Source organism: Aythya marila, assembly GCF_965140915.1.
Source record: "Aythya marila genome assembly, chromosome: Z".
Taxonomy (NCBI): Eukaryota; Metazoa; Chordata; class Aves; order Anseriformes; family Anatidae; genus Aythya; species Aythya marila.
This window is the reverse complement of record NC_139080.1, coordinates 35845262-35867747: the sequence shown is the minus strand read 5'-3', so window position 1 is coordinate 35867747 and position 22486 is coordinate 35845262. Positions and strand designations below refer to the sequence as shown.

Sequence of the window (22486 nt, the reverse complement as noted above, 5' to 3'; positions counted from 1 at the left end):
GTGAAACAAAGAAAAAAATATTCCAGCATTTGGATGTTGTACACAACAACGGAAATTTTAAAACTAAAATTCTCTGAAGACCAGGCATTTACTGCTCAGCTAAAGATACTGCCCAGGATATTAAAACTGAACTTTTTTCAGCCAGTTTGCTAGGAAAAAGAGACATATTCAAGAAACATAAGAATTAATAAAGTGTAGCTTTTTGTTTCTTACTGTTGTTGTTCCAAAAGAGTAAATCCAGCTTTCCTCTAGCTTTCTAGCTAGAAAAGGAGCTTTCTAGCTCCTTTAGAAACTAGAGAAGGCAAGATGCATCATGTGCTGTAGATGGTCAAAGTTAGATTACTAGTTAACCCAGCGGTTAGATATCAGCACACAGATTATAGGCAAGCTGCTTTGACTCCAGGAAGAAAAAGAAAACAGAAATCATGTCTTGTTTTCAAAAAAAAAAAAAAAAGAAAAGAAAAGAAAAATGTGTGAAGTTATAAAGAAACCTTTATTAAATGGCCATTATAGCAGATTAAGAATGCTAACTAGCTTGCAGTGATCCCAATTGCTTCAAAGGTCCAGAGGACATTTCCTATATGGCTGACATGCACAGCTCAGATGAAAGAATGAGTACTAAATGTTGTTCAAATGATGTAACTCTCTCTTTAGCTTTATAAGCATTTCCTCCTTACCAGAAACTGTGTATGATCATACCATAAGGGCAACCAATTTCCAGTTACTTGTGAGGATAAGAATTATGTCACCATTTCATACAAGCAATCCAGAACAGAAAAGGTAAATTTGTAAAGCTTCCACAACAGTTTATAAATAGTAAAAAATATCTTTTCAAATCTGTATACCAAAGGGTAAAGGGAAAGGGTATTCCAATACCCTGGCAAACAAGTAATTTAATATGAAAATGAAGGAAACTCCAAAGTCATTTAAACTTGCTAGTTTACAATTCAGTTGTTGTTTAATTGTGACATTATGGACATGCAATGTATTAGTTTACCCTGAATTTCAACTAAATACAAACAACATAGATTGTGCCAACCTTCTCCTTTGCAAAGTTTTAACTGATATTTAAATATTACTGCTTTTCTGTTTGCTTATTGAGGTGAAAAAGTGATCAAAGCATGTTTTCCTTAACACAGAACACAAACATCAATATCAATATAACTGCTTTTGTAGCCTGCAATAATGTGTTACTTAACAGGAAATAACTACAGCATAACACAAGAATTATATACCTCACAGGGAAAATGACCCACATGTGAAAATCAAAAACAGGAAATCCTAGCAGATCCATGAAGCGGCTTTCACTTGGCCATTAGTGTTAACAAACGCTTAGAAAAATACTTAGTGAATTTATTTCAACTAACTCTTTTTGTTCCTCTTTGCAATTCTTCAACTTTGGCATGAGTTTAGCTTGCAGTTTATAGAGAATTTCTTAGTACAGCGAGTTATGAGGGCTTAAAAACTAGATTGTTTTCTTAGCTATGGGTTCATTTCTCAATGTGAACTTGAATTGCAGTCATTTTGCTTTTTTAGTCCAACAATGAAAAAAAAAGGAGATTCTACAACTTAAATATGCACCTTTCAATCCACATAATATACATAGTGCAATATAATTTGATATTGTGGGTAAAAGAGTAAATAATGGGGAGAACAAAAACTGTTATTGTAAATAATCAGAGAATAATTATTCTGTAATGGTCTTAGTAATAATATAAACCATATTTATAGCAAAAATATTCTCTTCCTTCTAGAAGAATGTTGGGAAATTCAAGAGCAATGCATGCATGAAGCACAGAACACATACTGCAAAATCACAGTTTATTGATTATTGTATTTTACTAATCTCATACGGAACTATAAGAATATACAGATACTTTCTTTTATATGCACAAGTAGCTTAAATTTATAGATCATTGATAATGGAGAGGATGCAGGCCATGGCTCTGAAAAACATTACGTTCCTAATACAACACACACATACTATTCTTTACTAATCAGAAAGTAAAATATGGAAGTAATGCCATACATTCAGCCTCAACATTCTCCAGTACCTACTTCTGACGTTAGGCATTCAGAACTTCATGGAAATCAAAATTTCAAATATTTTTAAAAAGAGGTGCTTAAATTTAAGTCCTAAAATCCATATTTGTTTATCTGTGTTAGCGTCCAACTTGAAAAGTACATAATGTGTAACAGCTTACAGGACAGTCAAAGCAATCCCTGCTTGTGATGAGAAGAAAAATTAATAAAAGGAAGGACCTGACGGAATGTAGCAACTCACACAAAGTCCTTTCACCAACTTCAACAAGATACAGAATTTAGGCACTATCTACCAGAATAAGTGACTTCCCAAGCAGTTTCAATTTTTCTTAACTAATAAACACATTTCATAACTTACAAACTGATTAATTACAGTATGCTTGGTTCAGAGCCTGGAACACATGAATGACTTTGCATGGGTTTTACTACAAATCTATTTTCAGAGTAATGCATACAAATTAAAGATATTTTACTCTGTTGTTCTACCTCTGGAAGTCGCAGAGTAATAAAGGAAATCTTTACAGGTAAAACAAAGAAACAAGTAACTGATTTGCTGTTTTTCTGAATTCATCCTCTGACCTATTCACGGCCATAAATTACATCAATTTAAAGTTAAAACACTCAAAAGAAGATCCCCACAAACTTGTCTTAACTAATGCTTAGCTGGGTTCTAAATCAACTTAAGTTAACAACACATAGAGTCTATCTAACTAAAAATATCCACAAAAACTATGGGCTAACTTGATTTGCTTACGTTGCTTCTAAAATCACTCATTTAAGTTACTGGTGCAACTCTGTAGAACGCAGCCTTTAACCAGAGAGCTTGAGAAAGAATATATGTAATGTGAAGAAGCCCTATGTAGAAATCTACAAAGTACAGTACCTTCAGTATTGACTTTCTTAAGCAAGCAAGTTCAGATCCTTAAATGCTAACTTCCTTCAACAAATTAAAGACAAATGTTGTTAGAGATGGATGTTTAAGACATATCAAAAAAAAAAAAAAAAAAAAACAACCAAAAGGAATTATGTCTTCCTTCCTTACTTGAACTAAACTATTAACCACATTGCCAATAAAAAGGAAAAAGTACCTAGCCCCACATAAAGACTTCACCTTAATGATCACAATGGTACACTGGCTTCTTACAAAGTACTATGCAAAACTAGAATAACTCAATTTGATTTAAAATTCCTAAATTTCAAAGAGCTCAGCTATTTCCTTGCACCATGTCACCACAACCTTATCAAAGCCACTGTGATCTGCAATGTACCAGGCATAAGTGTGTTCCCCACACATGTGACTACACAGGAGCTCTAGAAAAACAGTTCAACTGTACTGACTTCAGGGTGCAAGGTACTGTATGCACAATACACACACAATCACTGTTTCATAGCTTTATGTGAAAAGGAGAGGTTTATGTTATTGCTTCTGAGTTATTGCTGCCTGTGGTGCTTCTGTTGATCAGTGATGGGAGAATTACAACAGCAATTACACATATGGCAAGAAAGTGCTCTTTCTTACATAAAAATCCAAATAAACAAAGTAGTGCATATGAAAATTTGTTGTTCAAAAACAGCAAAGATGTGACAATGAAGTGACAAGAATAGGTACACAATTACAACTACAGGATGAAAGCACTCTCCATGCAACAGAGCCACTGACAATATTGTATGTAATATGCTGAAATAGCTCATGGGCAACACAAGGACTTACATACTACAAAACATTTTGCTGCTGTTGAAATTCTGTGATAGCAGCCTTCATGGTATCTCCACAAAATTGGTTTGCATTGTGACCCATTGGGAAAACACATTTTCTTTAATGCTGACAAAACCGAAGTCTGAATAGAAGTTTCTACAATGTCTGATTCTTAAAAAAAAAAAAAAAAAAAAAAAAGAAAATCAACTTGACTTACAGAAAGTGTTAAATAGCAGCAAAGAGCTAATTATACCATACTAACTTCCTTTTGTCTAGTATAAAAGGACGTTTTCTTACTTTGCCTGGCTGAGTATAATAGCCTATGAATTATGAGATCAAAGCAGCAAACTGTATGTTTTCTAAAGTAAGAGTTTCCTTCACCAAGTTTTACACTTACTGCAGCTAAAAGAGCTGTGTGAAGGGATCAGCACTAAACCCAAAGGACAGGCTGTGCACAGCAAGAAAGAGAGCAACTCCCTCGTGCTTTCTGCAGGTCACTACCAAGGACCATGTTAGCAGATCCACACCAGACCCTTAACAGGCAGCTCTGCTGCTACCAGTAATTAGCTTGGACAGCTCTGGCTCCAGGAGTAGCAGCAAGGCTACACCATAATGAGCTCAGCTGGGATTAGCAGGACAGGGCAGGGAACCAAGAGAGCTGAGGCATTCTGCATTGCGTATGTATCACAGAGATCAAACAAGGATGGTTGGCTAGGTTATCCCCTCACCACCTCATTCCAAAAATGAAGCACGGCAGTGTGTAAAACACAGGCTAATGAAGAGCGACACCTCCAACAGATGAGAGCCACATTAATTAACACAATCCCTAGATCATGGAATACAGTTTCTGTTAGTGCTAGCAAACTTGTAACTTGTCACTGATTTAAGAGGAAAAAAAAAGAGACGATGTTTTCGTTTCTGCTTTTGGTAGAAGATGGTTTTATCTAGGAATTTTGCAAGAAATTCCTTTTATGTGGCTTGCAAGGCACAACCTTTAGAAAAAAATAGCAGCATGTTTCTTTATGTAAATACCATTTAAGAAACAAACTCACTTTTCAATCAATAGCTTTTTGTGTTCCCGTTTGAAAAAAGCTAGTTCACTCCATACAATATCAGAATCCTCCTGACAAAGCTGGCGGGGGTCTGCACACTGGTATCTGTTTTTACTGCTCGCAGTCCTGTTTGTGAGTGAAAAGAGGTTGTTTGTTTTTAAATATCTACATGTTTTAGGATTACAGTAACAAAAACATCCCTACTTTCAGAAAGCATAGATTCTAAACTGTGGCATGTAAAGAATACAAATCTGGTTGGACAAATGGGGTCATACAGTTTGTGAAACATGACATCTTAAATGTGGTATTATAGAAAAGTTTAATCAAGTAGTTTCAGACAGAAATCTTAGTATGGCAGCAGGACTCTCAACTGAGATGTGGCAGAGCAGAGGCGCTTAACGTTCATTCTGTCAACATTCCTTAAAATACTGGGAGGAGAAAGCAAAAGGTGAACCCATCACCCAATTTCTTGCAAAAAAAAATAAAAAAATGGAGAGACACCAGCTCTCCTAATGCCCCCACAAACAATCTGGAATTTCTATTAATAATCAAACTGTCGATCTACTGCCTAATAAAAAAATAAGGAAAAAGTGTACTGAACTTAAAAGAACGGAAGAAGCAAACGAAAATATTTCACAAAATTCTCTTTCAGTTTAATATTTTCAATGCGTACTAAAATGCAAAAGATAAAAAATATTAAAAACACATCCAACTTCAAACTGTCTGTAATTTAAATTTTTGTTGGGTACTGAAATTAACTCTCCGAGAACATCGTAACCTCATAAGACCCCATCATCTTCGCAGTCACACATGTCAGTGAAAGTTGTATGTACACTGACTGGTGGATCAGGTTCCATCATCTGCCGTCTAGATAAAAGACACTAATCTATGAAGAATCAGAAAGAATGGGGTCCTCCATTGCACAAAGGATCAGAAGTGCCACATAAGTACCCAGTACTGTTTTCTTAATGCACAATTCACATTACATAAGCAATATAAAGCTTTTTGAGATGTCAAAATGAAAGTGTAAGGTGTAACAATTGACAGACTGTTTTTATTTGTGTCTTGGCTACTTTACCCTGTTAGCATATCATATGACAGCTTCATAGAATCCTGTCCTGATGACAAAACTTATTAAAACCCCCTACTTCTTAAAGCGTCTTAATTATAAATGAAAAAAAATCAGATTAACAAATAAAGTTTTTTATATTACACTTTATCCAATATCTACTTTTTTCCAAATAGACTCCCATCACAACACAAGCTGCCCCCATTCATTTTGAACAGAAACTGAAGTTGTTTTTGTCCTTCTTCTTTTCCTCTCACAGTGTTTCACTATATATCAAAGTTTGAATTTACTATCTTTAGGCTGAGTTTTTGTACTTTTTCAGTTTTGATCTCTCTGTGGACCATGAATGCCTACTCAGAATTAGACACAGATATAAATGATTTCATTTCATAAGCCACTTACAAATCCAGTAAGTTTCCAGCTTGCACTGAAAATAAAATAGAGAGCTACAAGATTAAATTCTCCTTTTATTCCTAAAGATCTTTTTTTTCCTAATTTAAACAAATCTATTATATACTTGTGCTTTAACATTTCAAAAAAAAAATCTTGTGCTACCAATGCATATAGCAGATTTGTACCTTACTTCATTTTCATCCAGATTGTTTTTTTCTTTTTAAAAGACAAATCATACTTAAGAAAATGCCATAGTACCACACAGTACCACAAATGTACTCAAATGGGTCAAACAATTAATTTATAAGCAACAGTTTATTATTCACAATGTCACAATTTATGTCACAATGGACATCCTGAATGGCTATCAATTGCAGCAGTTTACTATCAGTTTGCAGCAATTTCTGTGACTTGTTTTTTTTTGCTAGAGATAGATTTTAAAAGTCTGTGTCAAGCTAAATACGTATTTCGGTAGTTACTGAACGATTTTTTTCTAGTTAAAATAAATAAATAAATAAATTATTTCTAGTAAAAACCTACAGTTTAGTATATGCATATTATAGGTTAGGTTTTGCTTGCTGAAGTCCTACTAAAGCCACTAGGACATAAGGACCTTCTAACATTAGTTTCTTGAAATAGGGCCTAAAAATTGTACTTGAGCAGTGTTTGATAACTGAAGTGATAGAAATGTCATCAATAAAAGCACGTGTTTACCATAGACCTAAACTTCATGCTAAAAACTTCAAAAAAAAGAATTTCTCCATAAAATGTTCACTGTTTTGTATAGAATTTAAGGGGAAATTATACATAGAATCTTCACTATTTAAATTTTGCTGTGGTAAACTTTTCATGTTCTCTCTTTTTCCCATTCATAGATATATTACTGCAGTATTTCTGTAAAATGATCAGAAATAATTGATTTTATAATCATTTAACGTCTTGCTTTTCATGCATACATTCTTTTTTCACTGTTAAAAAAAGGGATTTTAGGATTAGCTTCACTTCATGTTTGAATCATGAAATGCTTCACACACAGGCTATTACTGCTTTATTGTTAAATGAACAAAATTATTTTTTAAAAACTGTTTGAAACATAAGGGACAATTGTTCCATTATAGAAAATTATAAACATACACAGTCAGCAAATTAATCAGCTGGGGAATTAGACAAGCATAATCAGCAGGCCCTAGCTGACCTTTGTCCAGTACTCAGACTTAAAATGAGATCCTAAATAAAATAACTCAAGGTGTCAGTTCAAGACATTTTACTCTTGGTTACAACTGCATTTTTTCTCCTATAGAGGTATACCTCTATATTTTGCTCTAACACGAGATAGAGTCTTGATCACCACATAGCAGCCTCTTCCTTGAATTCAAATTCTCTTTTGAATACCTATATAATAATTTTGTTCAGATTTCTTGTGTAAGGGAAATGTTTTTAATGAGCTATGTAACTTACCTGCTATCACTCTCTTCCCATTGCTTTAATTGCTCTTTTAGTGCTCTGTAGTTGGTCTGTAACATCTGCAGCCTCTCTTTGCGTTTTTCATAGGCTGCTCTGAGCTCATCAGTTTCTTGTGTCTGTATAGCACCAAAAAGAAACAAAATTAGAGTTTGGCAAAATTTAAGAGACTTTCACATAGTTGTCACAGAACAAAATTTCCATTTAAGTTACATTAAAAGCCTAAGAAATCTAAATAGAAAGATGAAGAATCACTGTCCCTGAGGTCACATGCAAATTTACTTTTTCTTATTGCTACTTTTAAGAAAGTGTGGCAAAAAAAAATACTTTTTTCGTGCTGCTGAGAAATTTTAGAAAATTGACTATCAGAGTATCAGTGTTCATCTTGTGAATGCCTTGGTTTAATACATCTAAACATAGATTGATAAAGGATTGTTGGCATTATCTTTTCCTTTGAAGCAATTTTTTTCTTTTCTTTTTGCATGGAAAATTATCTGTGCATTTTGGAGGAAACCACTGGCTACACTGAAATCTACATTATAAAAATGTCAATTTAAATGGCATTAGGATATCCTCATTTTTTATTTTTTTTTAATATAAATATATATAGACAAACCTGCAACACCTAGACTTTGGCCTCTAGCTATGCAACGAACAAAAAAGATAAACAAAGTTTGCAATAGTTTTAATTAATCCAAATCTTCCTTTTTACAGAATGAAAAAATAAAGTATGCCTTGACTTATATAAAAAGATAACATCATACAAGTTAGAAAAAAAAATAAAATATTGTAAAATAATCATGTTTTCATAAATGACAATACTGTGCTCTGGAAAAAAAATAAATAAACAGAACATTAAGAAGATGGCATTCTACAGTATGAAGCAAGTTGAATTCTGGCATACAGTAGTAAAGAATTCACCAGACATTATCCTGTAATAAAATCTGTTCTCATTGTTGCATTTTCAGTTCAATGAGAATATTTCTTGTAGAGTGACTACAGAACAAGTTCCTTAATGCCTACATTAATCACAATACTTTATTTGTATGCATTATATGCATGCTTACATGCAAGGGGGGCTTTCAGCATTAGCCAGTGTGTAAGATACACCATCAGTCAGAGTAATAAAAATTAAATCCCACTATAAAAACATGGCAAGGGTTTCTACAGAAGAGCTAACTACAGAATACTTACACTAAGCTTGGCTTCTAAAACGCAGCCCAGTTTTCGTAATACATAAACAAAGCTGAAAAACATCAGCTAAAATTTCATATGCTATAGTACATGTAATGAGAAGATTTCTGTTAGTGACTCAAGCTACACTGAAAGCAGATTTAAGAATATAAACCAGTTCCACAGTGACCTTATCTTTAAATGCTTTTTCAAATTTTTTTTTTCTCTCCTGAACAACCTCTAAACTAGATAATACATTGATATCTAGTGTAAATGTAATGATACATTTAGATTTAATTACAAAGTACCTTCAACCTGTTTTAAGTCGCTCATATAAATAATAGAATATTTTTTAAAAAGTCACACAAATTGCAAAATGCAGATCAATTTATGACAAAGGATGTACAGACTATTACCAAGATTTGCTTGATGCTACATGAGGAAATTTTGACAAGAATACAATTACAGATGCTATGTTTTCATGTGAAGTTCACAAATCATTATTCTGACATTGATGTTGCTAGTGAAAATTGATCAAGACTGGTAAGACACTGGGAAGTATCTTTGGCATAAATCCTCAGAAGTTTATTAGTGTCAATGCCCTTTCAAGGGTGTAACCAAGTGCAGAATTTGGCCTTTCCTATTTATGAATCTACATTTTTCATTATTGCTTACCTGTTTCAAAATCTATTCCCTTACAGTTATACCCTTACCAGTTGCTCTGCTCTTACAGAAACAGAAAGCAGACAATTGTCTAATTGCTCTCTTTTATTAAAGTACTATGGACTTCAAAACTTTTAAATAAATTTACTCTGTTATTTCTATAAGTTCAGTTAGTTCCACCTCTTTCTGACTGAATTATGTTACATTTTATAATAAATAGACTGTCTTGTGTACAGTCATCTATATAGTGACAGAAATGGGACAGAGAGATCATCTCTAGCAGTGGATCTCTGGTTATTCTCTAGCTCTCCTCTGACATTCTATAATACTTCACATCAGATAATGAAAGACAAAAGTCCAGTCTGCAAAAGAAAGTACCCAACTGCTATTTAAAGTCATCCTGTTATTTGCAGGGAGCTCAGATAAGACAAAAAATGTATATAGTTACATATATTCTAATCGTTATTTGAAAATGTTATTTCTTTAAATTACCTGTAACAACTTCTGTTAAAGTAAAAGTTTAACTAAAATGGAATCAAAAAATATACTGCTTCAATTATTTGAATACTCAGGCTGAGAAGAAGTGAGGAAGCTGACAATTACAAAAATATTTTTTTCACAACTACTGATGTGCCAATACTATAATATTAATATATTTTCTACATCTGAACACCCTCCACAGAACAGAACTACACATGAAGTCAAAACTAAGTGTAATAGTGTGCCTTCTCTCACATAAATATGTATTAAGTTGGCCCTGAAGACTTATTTATTTATTCTGGTTCTAATTCTCAGCAAAATTTTTGAACATAAAACAAAAAAAAAAAAGTTAAGAAAATTTAAAAGAAGATTCTCCTATCACTTTTCGTAAACTTCCCCCAAAGGTCAGGATATCTTCTCTAGACTATGCCAGGGATCACAGTTCTAGACACTAGAGAAGGAGATGGGACGTAAGAGAAGCAAATGTTCTTAGCTCATTGAAATATCCAGTTCCTGGCAACCAAACTTCTATTCACTCCTTAAAGACAAGCAATACACTGATGTACTTTGTGGGGACTTGCATTAGTACTAGCTTGACAATATGTCACACAAAATCCATCAAACACTCTTATTTCCTTTGACATTCTCTTCCATCAAGAAGGGTGAAATCGAGGATTTTCAGTACACCCAGGAGTGCAGAAACGAAACAGATTATGTACCAAAATTATGGACACCAAGGATTTACATGACTGCCCTGCTTATATTAGCTACAAGAATAGAAAGAGCCAACTTTGCTTGGTTAGAAATGAAGGAGGGGAGAACTGGAAAACCCTATAATGGGACTTTGCCTTTTTCTGTTCCTTTGTAATACTGACCAGGGCATCAACGGTATTTATTTAGTGTCACCAATTTTTTAGAAAAATGGATAAAAATCACAATCTCATCTTCAGAATATGCATCATCAGTATGTTTGTTTGTAGATGTTTCTTTAATTTTTCTCAGCAAGTGTATTTCAAGTAATTATATAGTCAACTCTTGGCTTGAATAGGCAATAATGTAAGTGCTATTTTCAAAAAAGCTGATCACATGCATTATTCTTTGCAGGAAGCAATGCCTGAGAGGACACTAATATACAGAAAATACACAATACCAATAGAATTATTCTGATACTAATGGTGTGACAGCTGAATTTATTGCCATGCTAGCAATGGCCTCACTGAATTCAGAATGTAATGCCACAAGTGAGACAGTCTTTAAGACTTTTAAGTCTAAATCATAGAACCACTGAATCACAGAATGGTTTGGGTTGGAAGGGACCTTAAAGACCATCCAGTTCCAACTCCCCAGCCATAAGCAGGGACACCTCCCACCAGACTATGTTACTCAAACCCCCATCCAACCTGGCCTTGAACACTTCCAGGGAGGGGACATCCACAGCTTCTCTGGGCAGCCTGTGCCAGTGCAACACCACCCTCATGGGAAATAAGTTCTTCCTTAACCTAAATCTCCCCTCTTCTAGTTTAAAGCCATTCCCCCTTGTCCTATCACTCCACCTCTGACAGAGTCCCACCCCAGCTTTCCTGTAGGCCCCCTTTAGATACCAGAAGGCCGCTATAAGGTCTCCCTGGAGCCTTCTCTTCTCCAGGCTGAACAGCCCCAACTCCCTCAGCCTGTCTTTATAGGAGAGGTGCTCCAGCCCTCTCATCATCCTCACAGCTCTCTTCTGGACTTGTTCTAACAGGTCCATGTCCTTCTTGTGCTGGGAGCCCCAGAGTTGAGCACAGGGCTCCATGTGGGGTCTCGTGAGATCAGAGTAGATGGGGAGAATCACCTCCCTTGACCCATGGGCCATGCTTCTTTTGATGCATCTTTCAGGTTCATATTTTCTGTGTGTTAGGACTTTGGATTAGATTCTCTCAGGTATACAGGGTGATAAACTTTTCAATTTGTGCTAAAATAACATCCCTGCTTACCTTTTTTTGTAAAATTGACCTATCACAAGAGAATAAGGAAGAAGCTCAGGAATATGCTTTGTAAGGCTCCCTGATTTTTTCACTTGACATTTACCACAACACATTCAATATAACAAATTCTGCTTTAAATTGCATGTACTTAATATATCTTTCATATTGCATGCCCCTAAACATGAGTAACAACAACAACTGAAAAAATGAAGAGAAGGTAAAAATAAATTTTAAATGATTGTAAATGTTTATGAAAATATGATTCAGCCAGAGTTTGGTTTTGTTTGACTGCCTTGAAAGAATATTCAGAGATATAATTTGAAACCAGTAGGTCATTCAAAAGGTATTATTTAAAATAAAATTTTAAAAAATCTATACAGTGGGGATAAAATAGGCAATTGTAATTTATGCTCAGTGAAGCTTTTCTACTAAGAAAGGTTTTTTTTTTTAACTTTTATTTCTTGTTCCAGCATTTGTTAGAACAACTTCTTCTGAGGCGTAACTTTTAAGAGTACAAGGGGTAATATCTGTTCCAAGTAACTGACTTCCAAATTTAAAATACTGGTTTCACTGTACAATAAAAAATAAAAAATAAAAATCCTTGTACTTTGTGCTTCACTTTATTTCTATACAACCACATGAATTTCTTGAAATGTGTATCCTTAGAAACAAATTTTGAAAGTGTATTTAATAAGCACATATCATTGATGACATAGCTTGAAATTTAGTCTTTCATAGGACTGCAGGAGAATCAACACAACATTCTCTGCAGTAAAGGAAAAATGAAAACTAATGGAGAATGTTCTCTTATGCTAACAGTCCATAATAATATGTGCATTTTGCAGTTTTTAAATGCCTGTTTATTTTGGTATATCTTTATCTATGCAAGCTTATACCTAGAAGGTGTTTTATTTTTACTTTTTTTTAATGTTCACCTTTAGCTGTAGGGTCTTCTCTAAGTTTTCAATCTTCCTTTCAGCTATTTTAAGCTTCCTTAGCTCCTCTGACTTTCTAAAAGAGCTCTTTGGGGACAGAGACCTTGAACGTTTCACAGGTGGTTCCTGGAGAATAAAACAAGGACATGGTTGAACTAGTTGGAACACCGGATTATGAAAGACATGCAGAATTAAAGAAGTAATTTTGAATACTAATAATGAATTATAAAAAAAAAAAAATCTGCATGGAATACCAGAGAAATAACAAGCAGAATTACCACAGCGCTACCACTAAAGGTTTCTCTGTGACTCGTTAATGAGAATATTCATTTACATTTACATTGTTTCTTTCAGAATAATGATGTCCCATTAGGGAAGACTAAAGGGTTATAGACTCAGAAATGCAAGAAACCTCATTACAAAGGAGGGGATAGAGGCTGGTCTAATTGCTCTATAAGGGTCCAAGGTTACACTTGATAGGACAACCAGAAACAAGAGGGAAAGGATTTTTTTCCCTTTGAAATAGTTTAACACACTGTGAAGTTGAAGGAACAATATGCTTGAGGAATATAAATACAACAGACAGTAGATCTTATACCATAATGACCATATGGTCATTAACTATAATGTGACTAACTAGAGACAAGAATATGTGTTTATATTATGTACAGCTTCATATAGCAATCTGGAGAAAGAATATGTGAAAGTAACACTTAAACTGGGCAGCTTTCTTGTTCATTCTATGTCATATGTCCTTATGGCAAAGAAAGAAAGACCTCATCAAATTACTTTGTGATTTTCTGAATAACTTTGGTTAAGGACAGAGAATTGCTAACATTCGCTTAGCACCTATAAAGTAAAATGCTATTACAGAAGTACATGAAGTCAAATAAAAACTTCATACAATTGCAATTATTGTTGTTGCAAGTTGCCATTTTCTCTTTAAAATAACTGTTTTACAACAACAAGAATTCAGGTTGAAGTCTTCTTGAATACTATATATTTCAAGACTTTTATTATTCTATTACATAAATTTAATGTTAAAGATAACCTTACGTAGGAACTGGCATTTTTTTTCTCTGACCCCTATCTATAAGTATTAAATGTTTACAAGACACTGTACTTCCACTTTAAATTGCATGCATTTTAAAAAAAAGGGAGAAAACAAAAGTATCATGAAATAATAGAAAATAAAAGTATCAAATATTTAAGAATTTAAATATTGCTAAGGTGCTTGTAATTTTGGATCTCAGTTTCTTTTACTTCTGAAATAAGCCTGAATGATCAGAAAAAAAAAAAAAAAAGAAAAAAAAAAAAAGGTGCAATGCCAGGAAAGAATATTAGTACAACATACAAACTGAATGTCAAAGAGGTGTATTTTGCATATTCATGTCAGTTCCTTGATATAACAGAAGAAACTAAAAGGAAGTTTAAATGAACATTTACAAGAATATTTCCAAATTTATGGTTTTATATTGTCAGTATAACATTGTAGTGACTAAGAGTCATTCTTTTTGAAATAGTAAGACTACTAATTTTTTTTTCTAATAATTCTGATGGAGATATCCAAAAATTCTCTTCATTTAATAGATGCCAATATTAATCACTAATGCTATTTACAATGCATAAAATCAGATCAATCCCTTTCAACTGTCTGAAATGCAACACTTCAAGATCAACATATCAAAAATTTTAACCACCTTCAAAGTCCCAAATTTCTTGAATAAAGACAATGCTTGAAATAGAACTATCAGATTTCCTAGTCATTGCCATAAGTTTCCATAAGTCATATTAACTTTCCCTAAAAAATGAAGAACACTATTTTTGAAGAAATGGTAAATAAAAAGTTAAACTTTATAGTTATATATACAGAAGATTTTGAAAATATTTCTCTGAAATCAGAAATACAAGGCCAAAGTATTGCATCCTTTGTCAAAGAAGAGGACAATAAAGAGAAAGAATTGGACCAGCTGTCACCAGACTCCTAAGGGAAACTACTAGAAGGAACTCTAGAAGGAATGGAGAAAAGAGGAAAAAGTATGGAAAAACATGAGCTTCATAGTCTTGCTGCTTTAATCAAAGATATGATACAGTGAGTCTAACCATTTTTCTTTAATACAACACATTTTTTTTGATAGCTACCTGGGATTGTGCTGTGAATCTTTTCCACAATTGAAATACAGGGCCAAGACATGGAAAATAAAACAAAAAATCTGAGCATTGATAGACATGGGAATACTTCTCTGTGAGAATAGGTGGGATTAGGGATGTGCATTAAGAAACATGATATCCTTTTAACATGTTTTTACCTGTTTAGTGATCAGACTACAGGTCTGTGGAGAGAAGGGGCTGGGGCTGGGCTTCACAGCTGCAGATAGGTAGTCTGAAGGCAATCTTTGCTAAGAAGGCAGTTAAATTTTCCTACCAAGACAGAAAAGACTGTGTAGTAAAGTATACTGTAATTTGATTGCCTGGGGCTGCTGCAAAACTCAATTTGGAAGATGGCATCTGTAATACTCTTCTCACAACTGAAAACTTTGCTGCTGCTGTCAAGCTTAGGCATTTAATTTTTAATTCCATCCTCAAATTCCACATTCCACAAATTTAGACACATCTGTATTAAAAATGTACACAATTGTAATGTGTTAAACATTTTCTAAATGTTTAGGAGTAACAACGCTCACTTTTTTGAGAAAAGAATAGTAAGCCCAGCCAGTAAAGGGAAGCAAAAGGCTTTCCATTAAATGATCCTAGAGCATGTTTACAAAACACTAAAGCAAATAGCAGACAAACAGAAACAAACACAATTTGTAATATTAGTGAATATGAAACTGTGATAGAAGATATAATGTAAAGAAATGCCTGATAAGTGGATGTGACACATACACATTAACTGATAATGGAGGTACAGGTATGTAAAAAAGTAAATATTTTTTCTTTTTAAAACAATCTGCTATTACCAGAGCAGGTACCATGTGGTACCACTGTAGGGAGAGGGTGGAAACAGTAAAGTTTTTGAATTTCTTAAATTTTGTGTTGGAGTCACAAGACAAGACAAAACAAAACAAGAAAACAAACAACAACAACAAAAAACAACAGAGAAGTTCAGCAAGAAATGCCTTGAACTTTTCTGTAGCACTCAGATCAATGTCTGCCAAGATCCAGCACTGAAGACAGTGGGCAGAAATCTTAATGTTTTTTATGACTTGAAAAAAGTGAGAAACGTTGTTGAAGCTGAGCCAGAGGCTGACAGAGTAAAAGATGCAGGGTTTTTTTAGGAGAGGAAAAATGGCAAATTCTTGATTCACTATGTATCAACAGGAAATTTATCAGTATTTCAAGTTAACTCATGCCTTTTAAGAGATCTTTTGTACCTTGAAATTATATAAATACTTAGAAGAATGCTGTAGAATGTATATCAATAAAAAACAATTATAATTCCCATGTATCATACAATGGCAAGTTTTAGATCTATTTAGTGGTATTTAAAAGCTTAGCTACAAGAAATAAAAATAAAAATAAATAAAAACCCTCAAGGGCTATATTACTGAATTGGCTAGCAAGAATATGGATGACTGATTAATCAGGTAACAGAAATCATAGCTCACAAAGGCAAGAAGTTTTAGCTCCAAAAGGAGCTCTGTGAAGATTAAGCAACTAGCTTTTAATTCTTCATAGAAAATGGCAAACAGCTATTACACTTTCAACAGAGACTGAACTGTGCGGGTTACAAATGACTGTAAGTTTGCACTTACCATGAAAATGACACTATACATGCACATTTAAGAAAGCTTTGAACCACCATATCATTTGTCTTGCAGAGCAAGTCGTTTCTATGATTCTATACCACATCAGGCATAAGATTTGGATTTCTGCAATCACGGTGTTCTACACTAGCCTATACATCAATGCGTTCTGCAGAATCAAACATAGGCATAGGTATAAAGATACATGACCCCACATCCCAATTTATCACACTAGTGCAAGTTTCTCTTTTGTCCTGAGGCCTTTTTTCTTAACACCTTTCCAATTATTTGTTTATTTTTTTTTCCCAAAATGTTTGGGAAAATGGCTTTTTAGAGAAGAAAGGAATCAAAACATTCTCTTTCTGATCAGAAGTCATTCCATGTATATTTGTTCTTTGTATCCTGGGAATACATACAAATAAGAGGAGATGAAGGGTTAAAACGACAGAGTCTTTGTGAAGCCAAAAAAAAATCATCCTGGTAAAAAATGAATTATATATCCAAAATATTCTTCCTGCTAATAACTTTTGTCCTGAGTAGTTTGTCATAAAAGGCTGAACAAGGTAATGGAAAGATAATCTACTGCAGTGGAACATCAACAAAGACAGCAATACTGATTTGTACTTTATACCTACGTTTTGTGATCCTAAAGCCAGAATGTTTCTACAGTTTTCCTTAGCATCTAGCCTATATAAAAAGAGCTTTGTCAACTTATTTCCCAAAAGTTTTAATACAGACTGCATGGACACATGAAAAAGTGTATATATCAAACGACATGTATTGAAAGAGCATTGCTGTATCTACATATTGAACAAGGAAAAGGTTCTCTACAACAGGATTTTAAAGTTGGTGCTTAGCTGTATTTAAGTTTTAGTTGCTTTACCCCCGATACAGCGATTAGTTCACAACAAAAACAGCACACTCATTTACTTTTAATGATGCTGTAGTGAGTTAACTTTGCTTAAGGGTTTAACACCCACCTAGTCACTGGCTCACTCCCCTCAGTGACAGGGAGAAAAAGAGAACGAAAATGCCCACGGGGTTAAATAAAGAAATAGAGATTGGCTACCATTCACAGTCACAGTCAAAACAAACTTGACTTGGTGAAATTTAATTTAATTTATTGCCACTTAAAATAGATTTGGCTAGTAAGAAATAAAGACAAATTTAAACAAGACTTTTTCCCCCTGCTGCTTCACAGGCTCCACTGCACTCCTTCACTCTTGAGTCCTCTGTCTCCCACCGAACAGTGCAGAAGGGAAGGGATGTAGGTGCTGCACTCACTCCCTCTGCTGTTCCTTCCTCCCCACACATTTCCCTGCTCCTTAGTGAGGCCTTCACAAGCCACAGCTCCTGTGAGGAGAAACTGCTTCAGTGTCAGATCCCCACCATGGGCTGCAGCGTGGATATCTACCATAGTGGTCCACTCCATGGGATGCAGGCAAATATCACTCCAGTGCCTGGAGCACCTGTTCCTGCTCTTTCTCTGACCTTGCTGTTCACAGAGCACTTTCTTTTTTTTTTTTCTCTTCACTCCTCACTTCCTGTGCAGCATTTTGCCCTTTCTTAAATGCACTTCCCCAGAGGTGTCAGCCAAAGCTGCAGGGTCCAACCGTGCCCTGTGGTGGGGCCACTGGAGCCAGCCATGTCCAGCACGGTGCAGCCTTGGCCTCGCCTCAGAGGAGGCCCCAGCAGATGCCAGCACTGCCTGGGCACCTGCACCCAGTACAGACATGCGAAAAGAAAGTCAATCATAGTAGAATATGGTGGTAAAAATACTCTGAGTTAGCTATCTAGTGAAAAGGAAAGGAAAACCGGGAAATCTGGACAGTCTGAGCAACAGTGTTTCTCTTAAATAGCCCTATGAAGTAGAGCCCAAATTTCAAAAACTGTGAGATCCACTGCTTCTTGATGGACATCAAACATTAAACTTCAAGTGCTCTAATACAAATGTTCTAAAACACAGCTTTTCCCAAAAATAACATGCAGTGCAGAATGTTCAGACAGAACAAGTCATACAGTTTTCAAAGGAAACAATATGAGATGCTAAGCAGAAGGAATACATGAGTTTTCCAAGGCAGTAAATCAATGGTCCACTCCTGCAGACTAGTTATATCACAGAAGCATGCTCCTATTTGCTTCCTTCCTACAGAAATCTGTTTCAAGTTTTCCATATTTCAAATTTCCATATTCATATCACAATCAAACAGAAAATTTACATGGGAAAGAGACTGAACACACTCACAAATATAATGACTTAGGTTTATTTCATAAGTCAATTTAAGCCACAGAATTGTTTACAGATTTTTTCATTAGCTTCAGTTTGCAAATGTTACCTGGTGCCTAAACTTAGTGGCAAGTTATCACGGAAGAGGCAGACCAGCACTATGTAGAGTTAAAAAAACAGTTGAAAGTATGCACTTCAAAAGTACATCATTGCTGTTCTTCATAGAAAAAATAAGTTACTATGTCATATTTTAAAAATAGAATTTTGAAAATTAAAATCTGTTTCATTTATAAAATCTTAATAACTGTTTATATTCCTCCCATTTATCTTCTAGGGAATTATGGTCATTCTAGTAAACACAACAAAATAGTTGATAAATATTCATTTTAAGAAACCTACAAAGAATTTAGCTTTCAAATATTTCATTTAATTAAGAACCCCTTATTCAGTATTTAATAAGGTAAAACTTTCTACTCCCAACAGCTATTTTAACAAGTCTTTGGCAGATAACACAAAAACCATTCAAACAAGCTTCCAGAATTATAAACAGCATCAACAGATATTAAAATTATTATCTGGACCCTTGAGCAAAAATGTTTGGCTTTACCAGCCTTACTTAGACACAAATACACAAGACAATACACTATCCTACCTTATGCTTTCTTCCAGTCCTTATATTGTTGTTTTCCAGAGTTTCCGTAGTATACAAATTATGCTCTGCTAAGCTAAGACTTGTTTTTTTCAATTTTTCCTGTAAAAGCTCAATTTCAGATTTTTGCATGGTGATAAGACACTCTAGCTCACCTAAGGAAGGCTGTTGAAATACCTAGAAAATGATAGTACAGGTAGGTTATATTAGTAACAATAAAATCAGAGGCATAACAAATAAATAAAACTGCCCAGAGAAACATCTTACCGATATTACAGGAAATGTGAGACTGGTAAATAACTCTGCCTTTGAAGATACATTATGAATTCAAAATCAAAACTCGATTGCTAAGTGTTAACATTTTCAAAACAACAATATCATATTTTATAAATTCAAATTTGCACTCCTAAAAGCAGTTCCTTTATCTGGACATTTCTTCTGCAGCAACTTGTACTACTATACTATTGCATTTCAAAATCTCAAGACAATGTTTACTCCTAGACTCGTTTCCAGTTAAATGTCCATTTGATAGGTATAACCGGCCCTATCAAATGGGTAAAAAATAATTCTGCCAGCATATTCTGTCAGTACGGATATTCTTAATTAGAAACTGCCTCAGAAAGATACCTTTTTAACATAAATCAACACAACCTGAATCCATGATGCCCATATACTTAGCACAAGTGTTGTGGTCAAACTGAAAACTTACAGAAAATATCAATATCAATCCTAGATCACAGTGTTATTCAAGCCACATATGTAATTTCATGAAGCCATTAAATTCCAGGACTCTACCCAGTTATCAATCAGTTCATATTAATTCGATGGCATGATGCAATACTGCCATACACTGCTCACCTTCAGCATGAGGTGAAGCCTTTTCAGACCAACAGGTATTTTCATTGGTATCAGATATCTTTAAAGCACAACCCCAATGTCTAATACAGGACTCCATGTGTGTATAAATGACTAAGAGTGGTTGAGTTACCACGCTTGACAAATTATTTATTGTCAGCTGAGTTTTCATTACTGCCTGTGATCACACCCCACTCCATCACAACCACAAGGCAAAACATTGTTAGTTTAGCACGGACAACATTAATGTGTCTGTTGTAGTCTATGGCAATCACAAATGGAAATGTATTAGCTCCAAACTCCTTCACAGTGCTTTAAGGCTGGTGACAGACATTCACCTTGCAAACAGCTGTGCCAGACAAAGATAATATAATTCCCAGATGGTCAACACAACCAGGCAGCTGGAGGTTACCACCCCAACACTTGTGCTGAAAAGGATGATGTAAAGCCCCTCCCTACTTTATTATAGGAATAGAAGGGCATATGAGTTTAAAAAGCCAATGTAACTGTCTTGAGCCAACCCAGCTGACCTTGTATTGCACTGACTAGGGCAAACTCATGAAAACACTGTTGCCAGCAGTGTTCTCATCAAAGACAATCAGCTATGAACCACTAAAATCTTCAGTCAACAAAGCTCAATCCAGAAGAAAATTTCCTTGAGACTGACTAGAAGTTTTATTTTATACTTTCCAAGTAAACGGGTTCTGACAACCTGATTTGGTGGCAATGTTTTGAACATATCCAGAAGACAAATACTCATTTCACTTGAGAAGAAAATATTAGGTAAAATTATCATCTTTTCCTATTCTTTCAAATACTGGAATGCCCTAAGTAACACAAAGGAGGTGGGTAAAATGAAAAGATCTGAAAAGGCAATGTAAAAAAGGTTAAGCAAAGCAAATGATTTCAAAATTCAGGCCAATTGAAGAAGAAATGGCAAGGTCCAAATTTGATTAAAATCACACTGCTAGCAAACAAACGCTCTAGTAAGCTTAGCATTTGACAAAAACAGAGTAATAGACATAGCTATTTGATTTCCTGCTATGCAGAATATGAAACTTTTCATAAACATAACTTTTCATAAACTCAGTTTCCACAAATAAATCCCAAATTAGAATTACCAAGCACTTTTGTCAACAAAAGTATAACCCCTTATACAGCAAACAAGCATAGGAAAGTTGTCAAAGAATAAAAGTTGTCCATGTTTTGATGACTGTTCTTTAAATAATTTCTGTTACTTATTTTGCCTAATTTAGGCCATATGGAGTTGCAAACAGATGTAATTTCCATCAATGATCGGCACAAGACCAGTCTATATCAAAAAGAAAAGTCTACACAGAAGGGGGAAAAAAGGAAAACGATAACATGAGTAGACAAGCTGTGCATTGGAAAGAACACTTAAAAGAAAACTGTGTTTTAGTTCATTTGAACCAAAAATTTGGTACTGGAAACAACCTAAAGGACAGAAATAGTGCCAACTGGTATGGGAAATTTATTTATATTTCAGTTATATACTTTTTTTTTTTTAACTGACCTTTGTTCTTTCTTATTTAGAAAGACATACACCTACTAATATAGCCAATTTTATTGATTTCTCAGCTAAAAGTAAATAAAATAAATAAATAAAAATCTAAGTGCAATGCAAGCTATACTATTACGTTATAACTAACTACGTATTTACACTATAACTAAATAACTATATATTTACATAATAACTAAAGATGAAATCTACAGTTTCAGTCTGCTATAGGCATTTTAATTCATATTGACCACGACTACATTTCTAAAAGCCTAGAACTGTTAAATGTTGCTGATTTTTGAGCTACAATAATGAAACAATTTAACTAATGATTAACTTAATACTGTTTCATTTATCTTTAGTTTCATCTATCAAAAATGAATTTCACAGTGTTGTGAAATGTAAATCCATATATGAGCCAAAGAATAGATCAAATCCTTGCTCCTGTATGTCAGTCAAGTTCTGCAACTGACTTTAATATGACCAGCAGAGGAACAGGGTTCCTGCTTGGTTTTGTTTTGTTTTCCCCTATCCACTTCTTCTCCTAGAAGATAGCTCTAG

The 22486-nt window shown here is 34.4% G+C and overlaps 1 protein-coding gene across 4 annotated transcripts in view; it reads right to left on the bottom strand.

The window, feature by feature from the left end:
* The window catches only part of CNTLN (centlein), a 203810-nt gene that overhangs the window by 95195 nt on the left and 86129 nt on the right, over positions 1–22486 (bottom strand). The window contains exons 9-12 of one of the 4 annotated variants that reach the window (XM_082783244.1): positions 19555–19728; positions 12930–13055; positions 7712–7833; positions 4792–4917 (exon numbers count right to left, since the gene is read on the bottom strand). In XM_082783244.1, the coding sequence (XP_082639370.1) occupies positions 4792–4917; positions 7712–7833; positions 12930–13055; positions 19555–19728 (548 nt within the window). The remainder of the gene's footprint in view (positions 1–4791; positions 4918–7711; positions 7834–12929; positions 13056–19554; positions 19729–22486) is intronic. The other 3 variants (XM_082783245.1, XM_082783246.1, XM_082783247.1) reach the window with 3 other exon arrangements.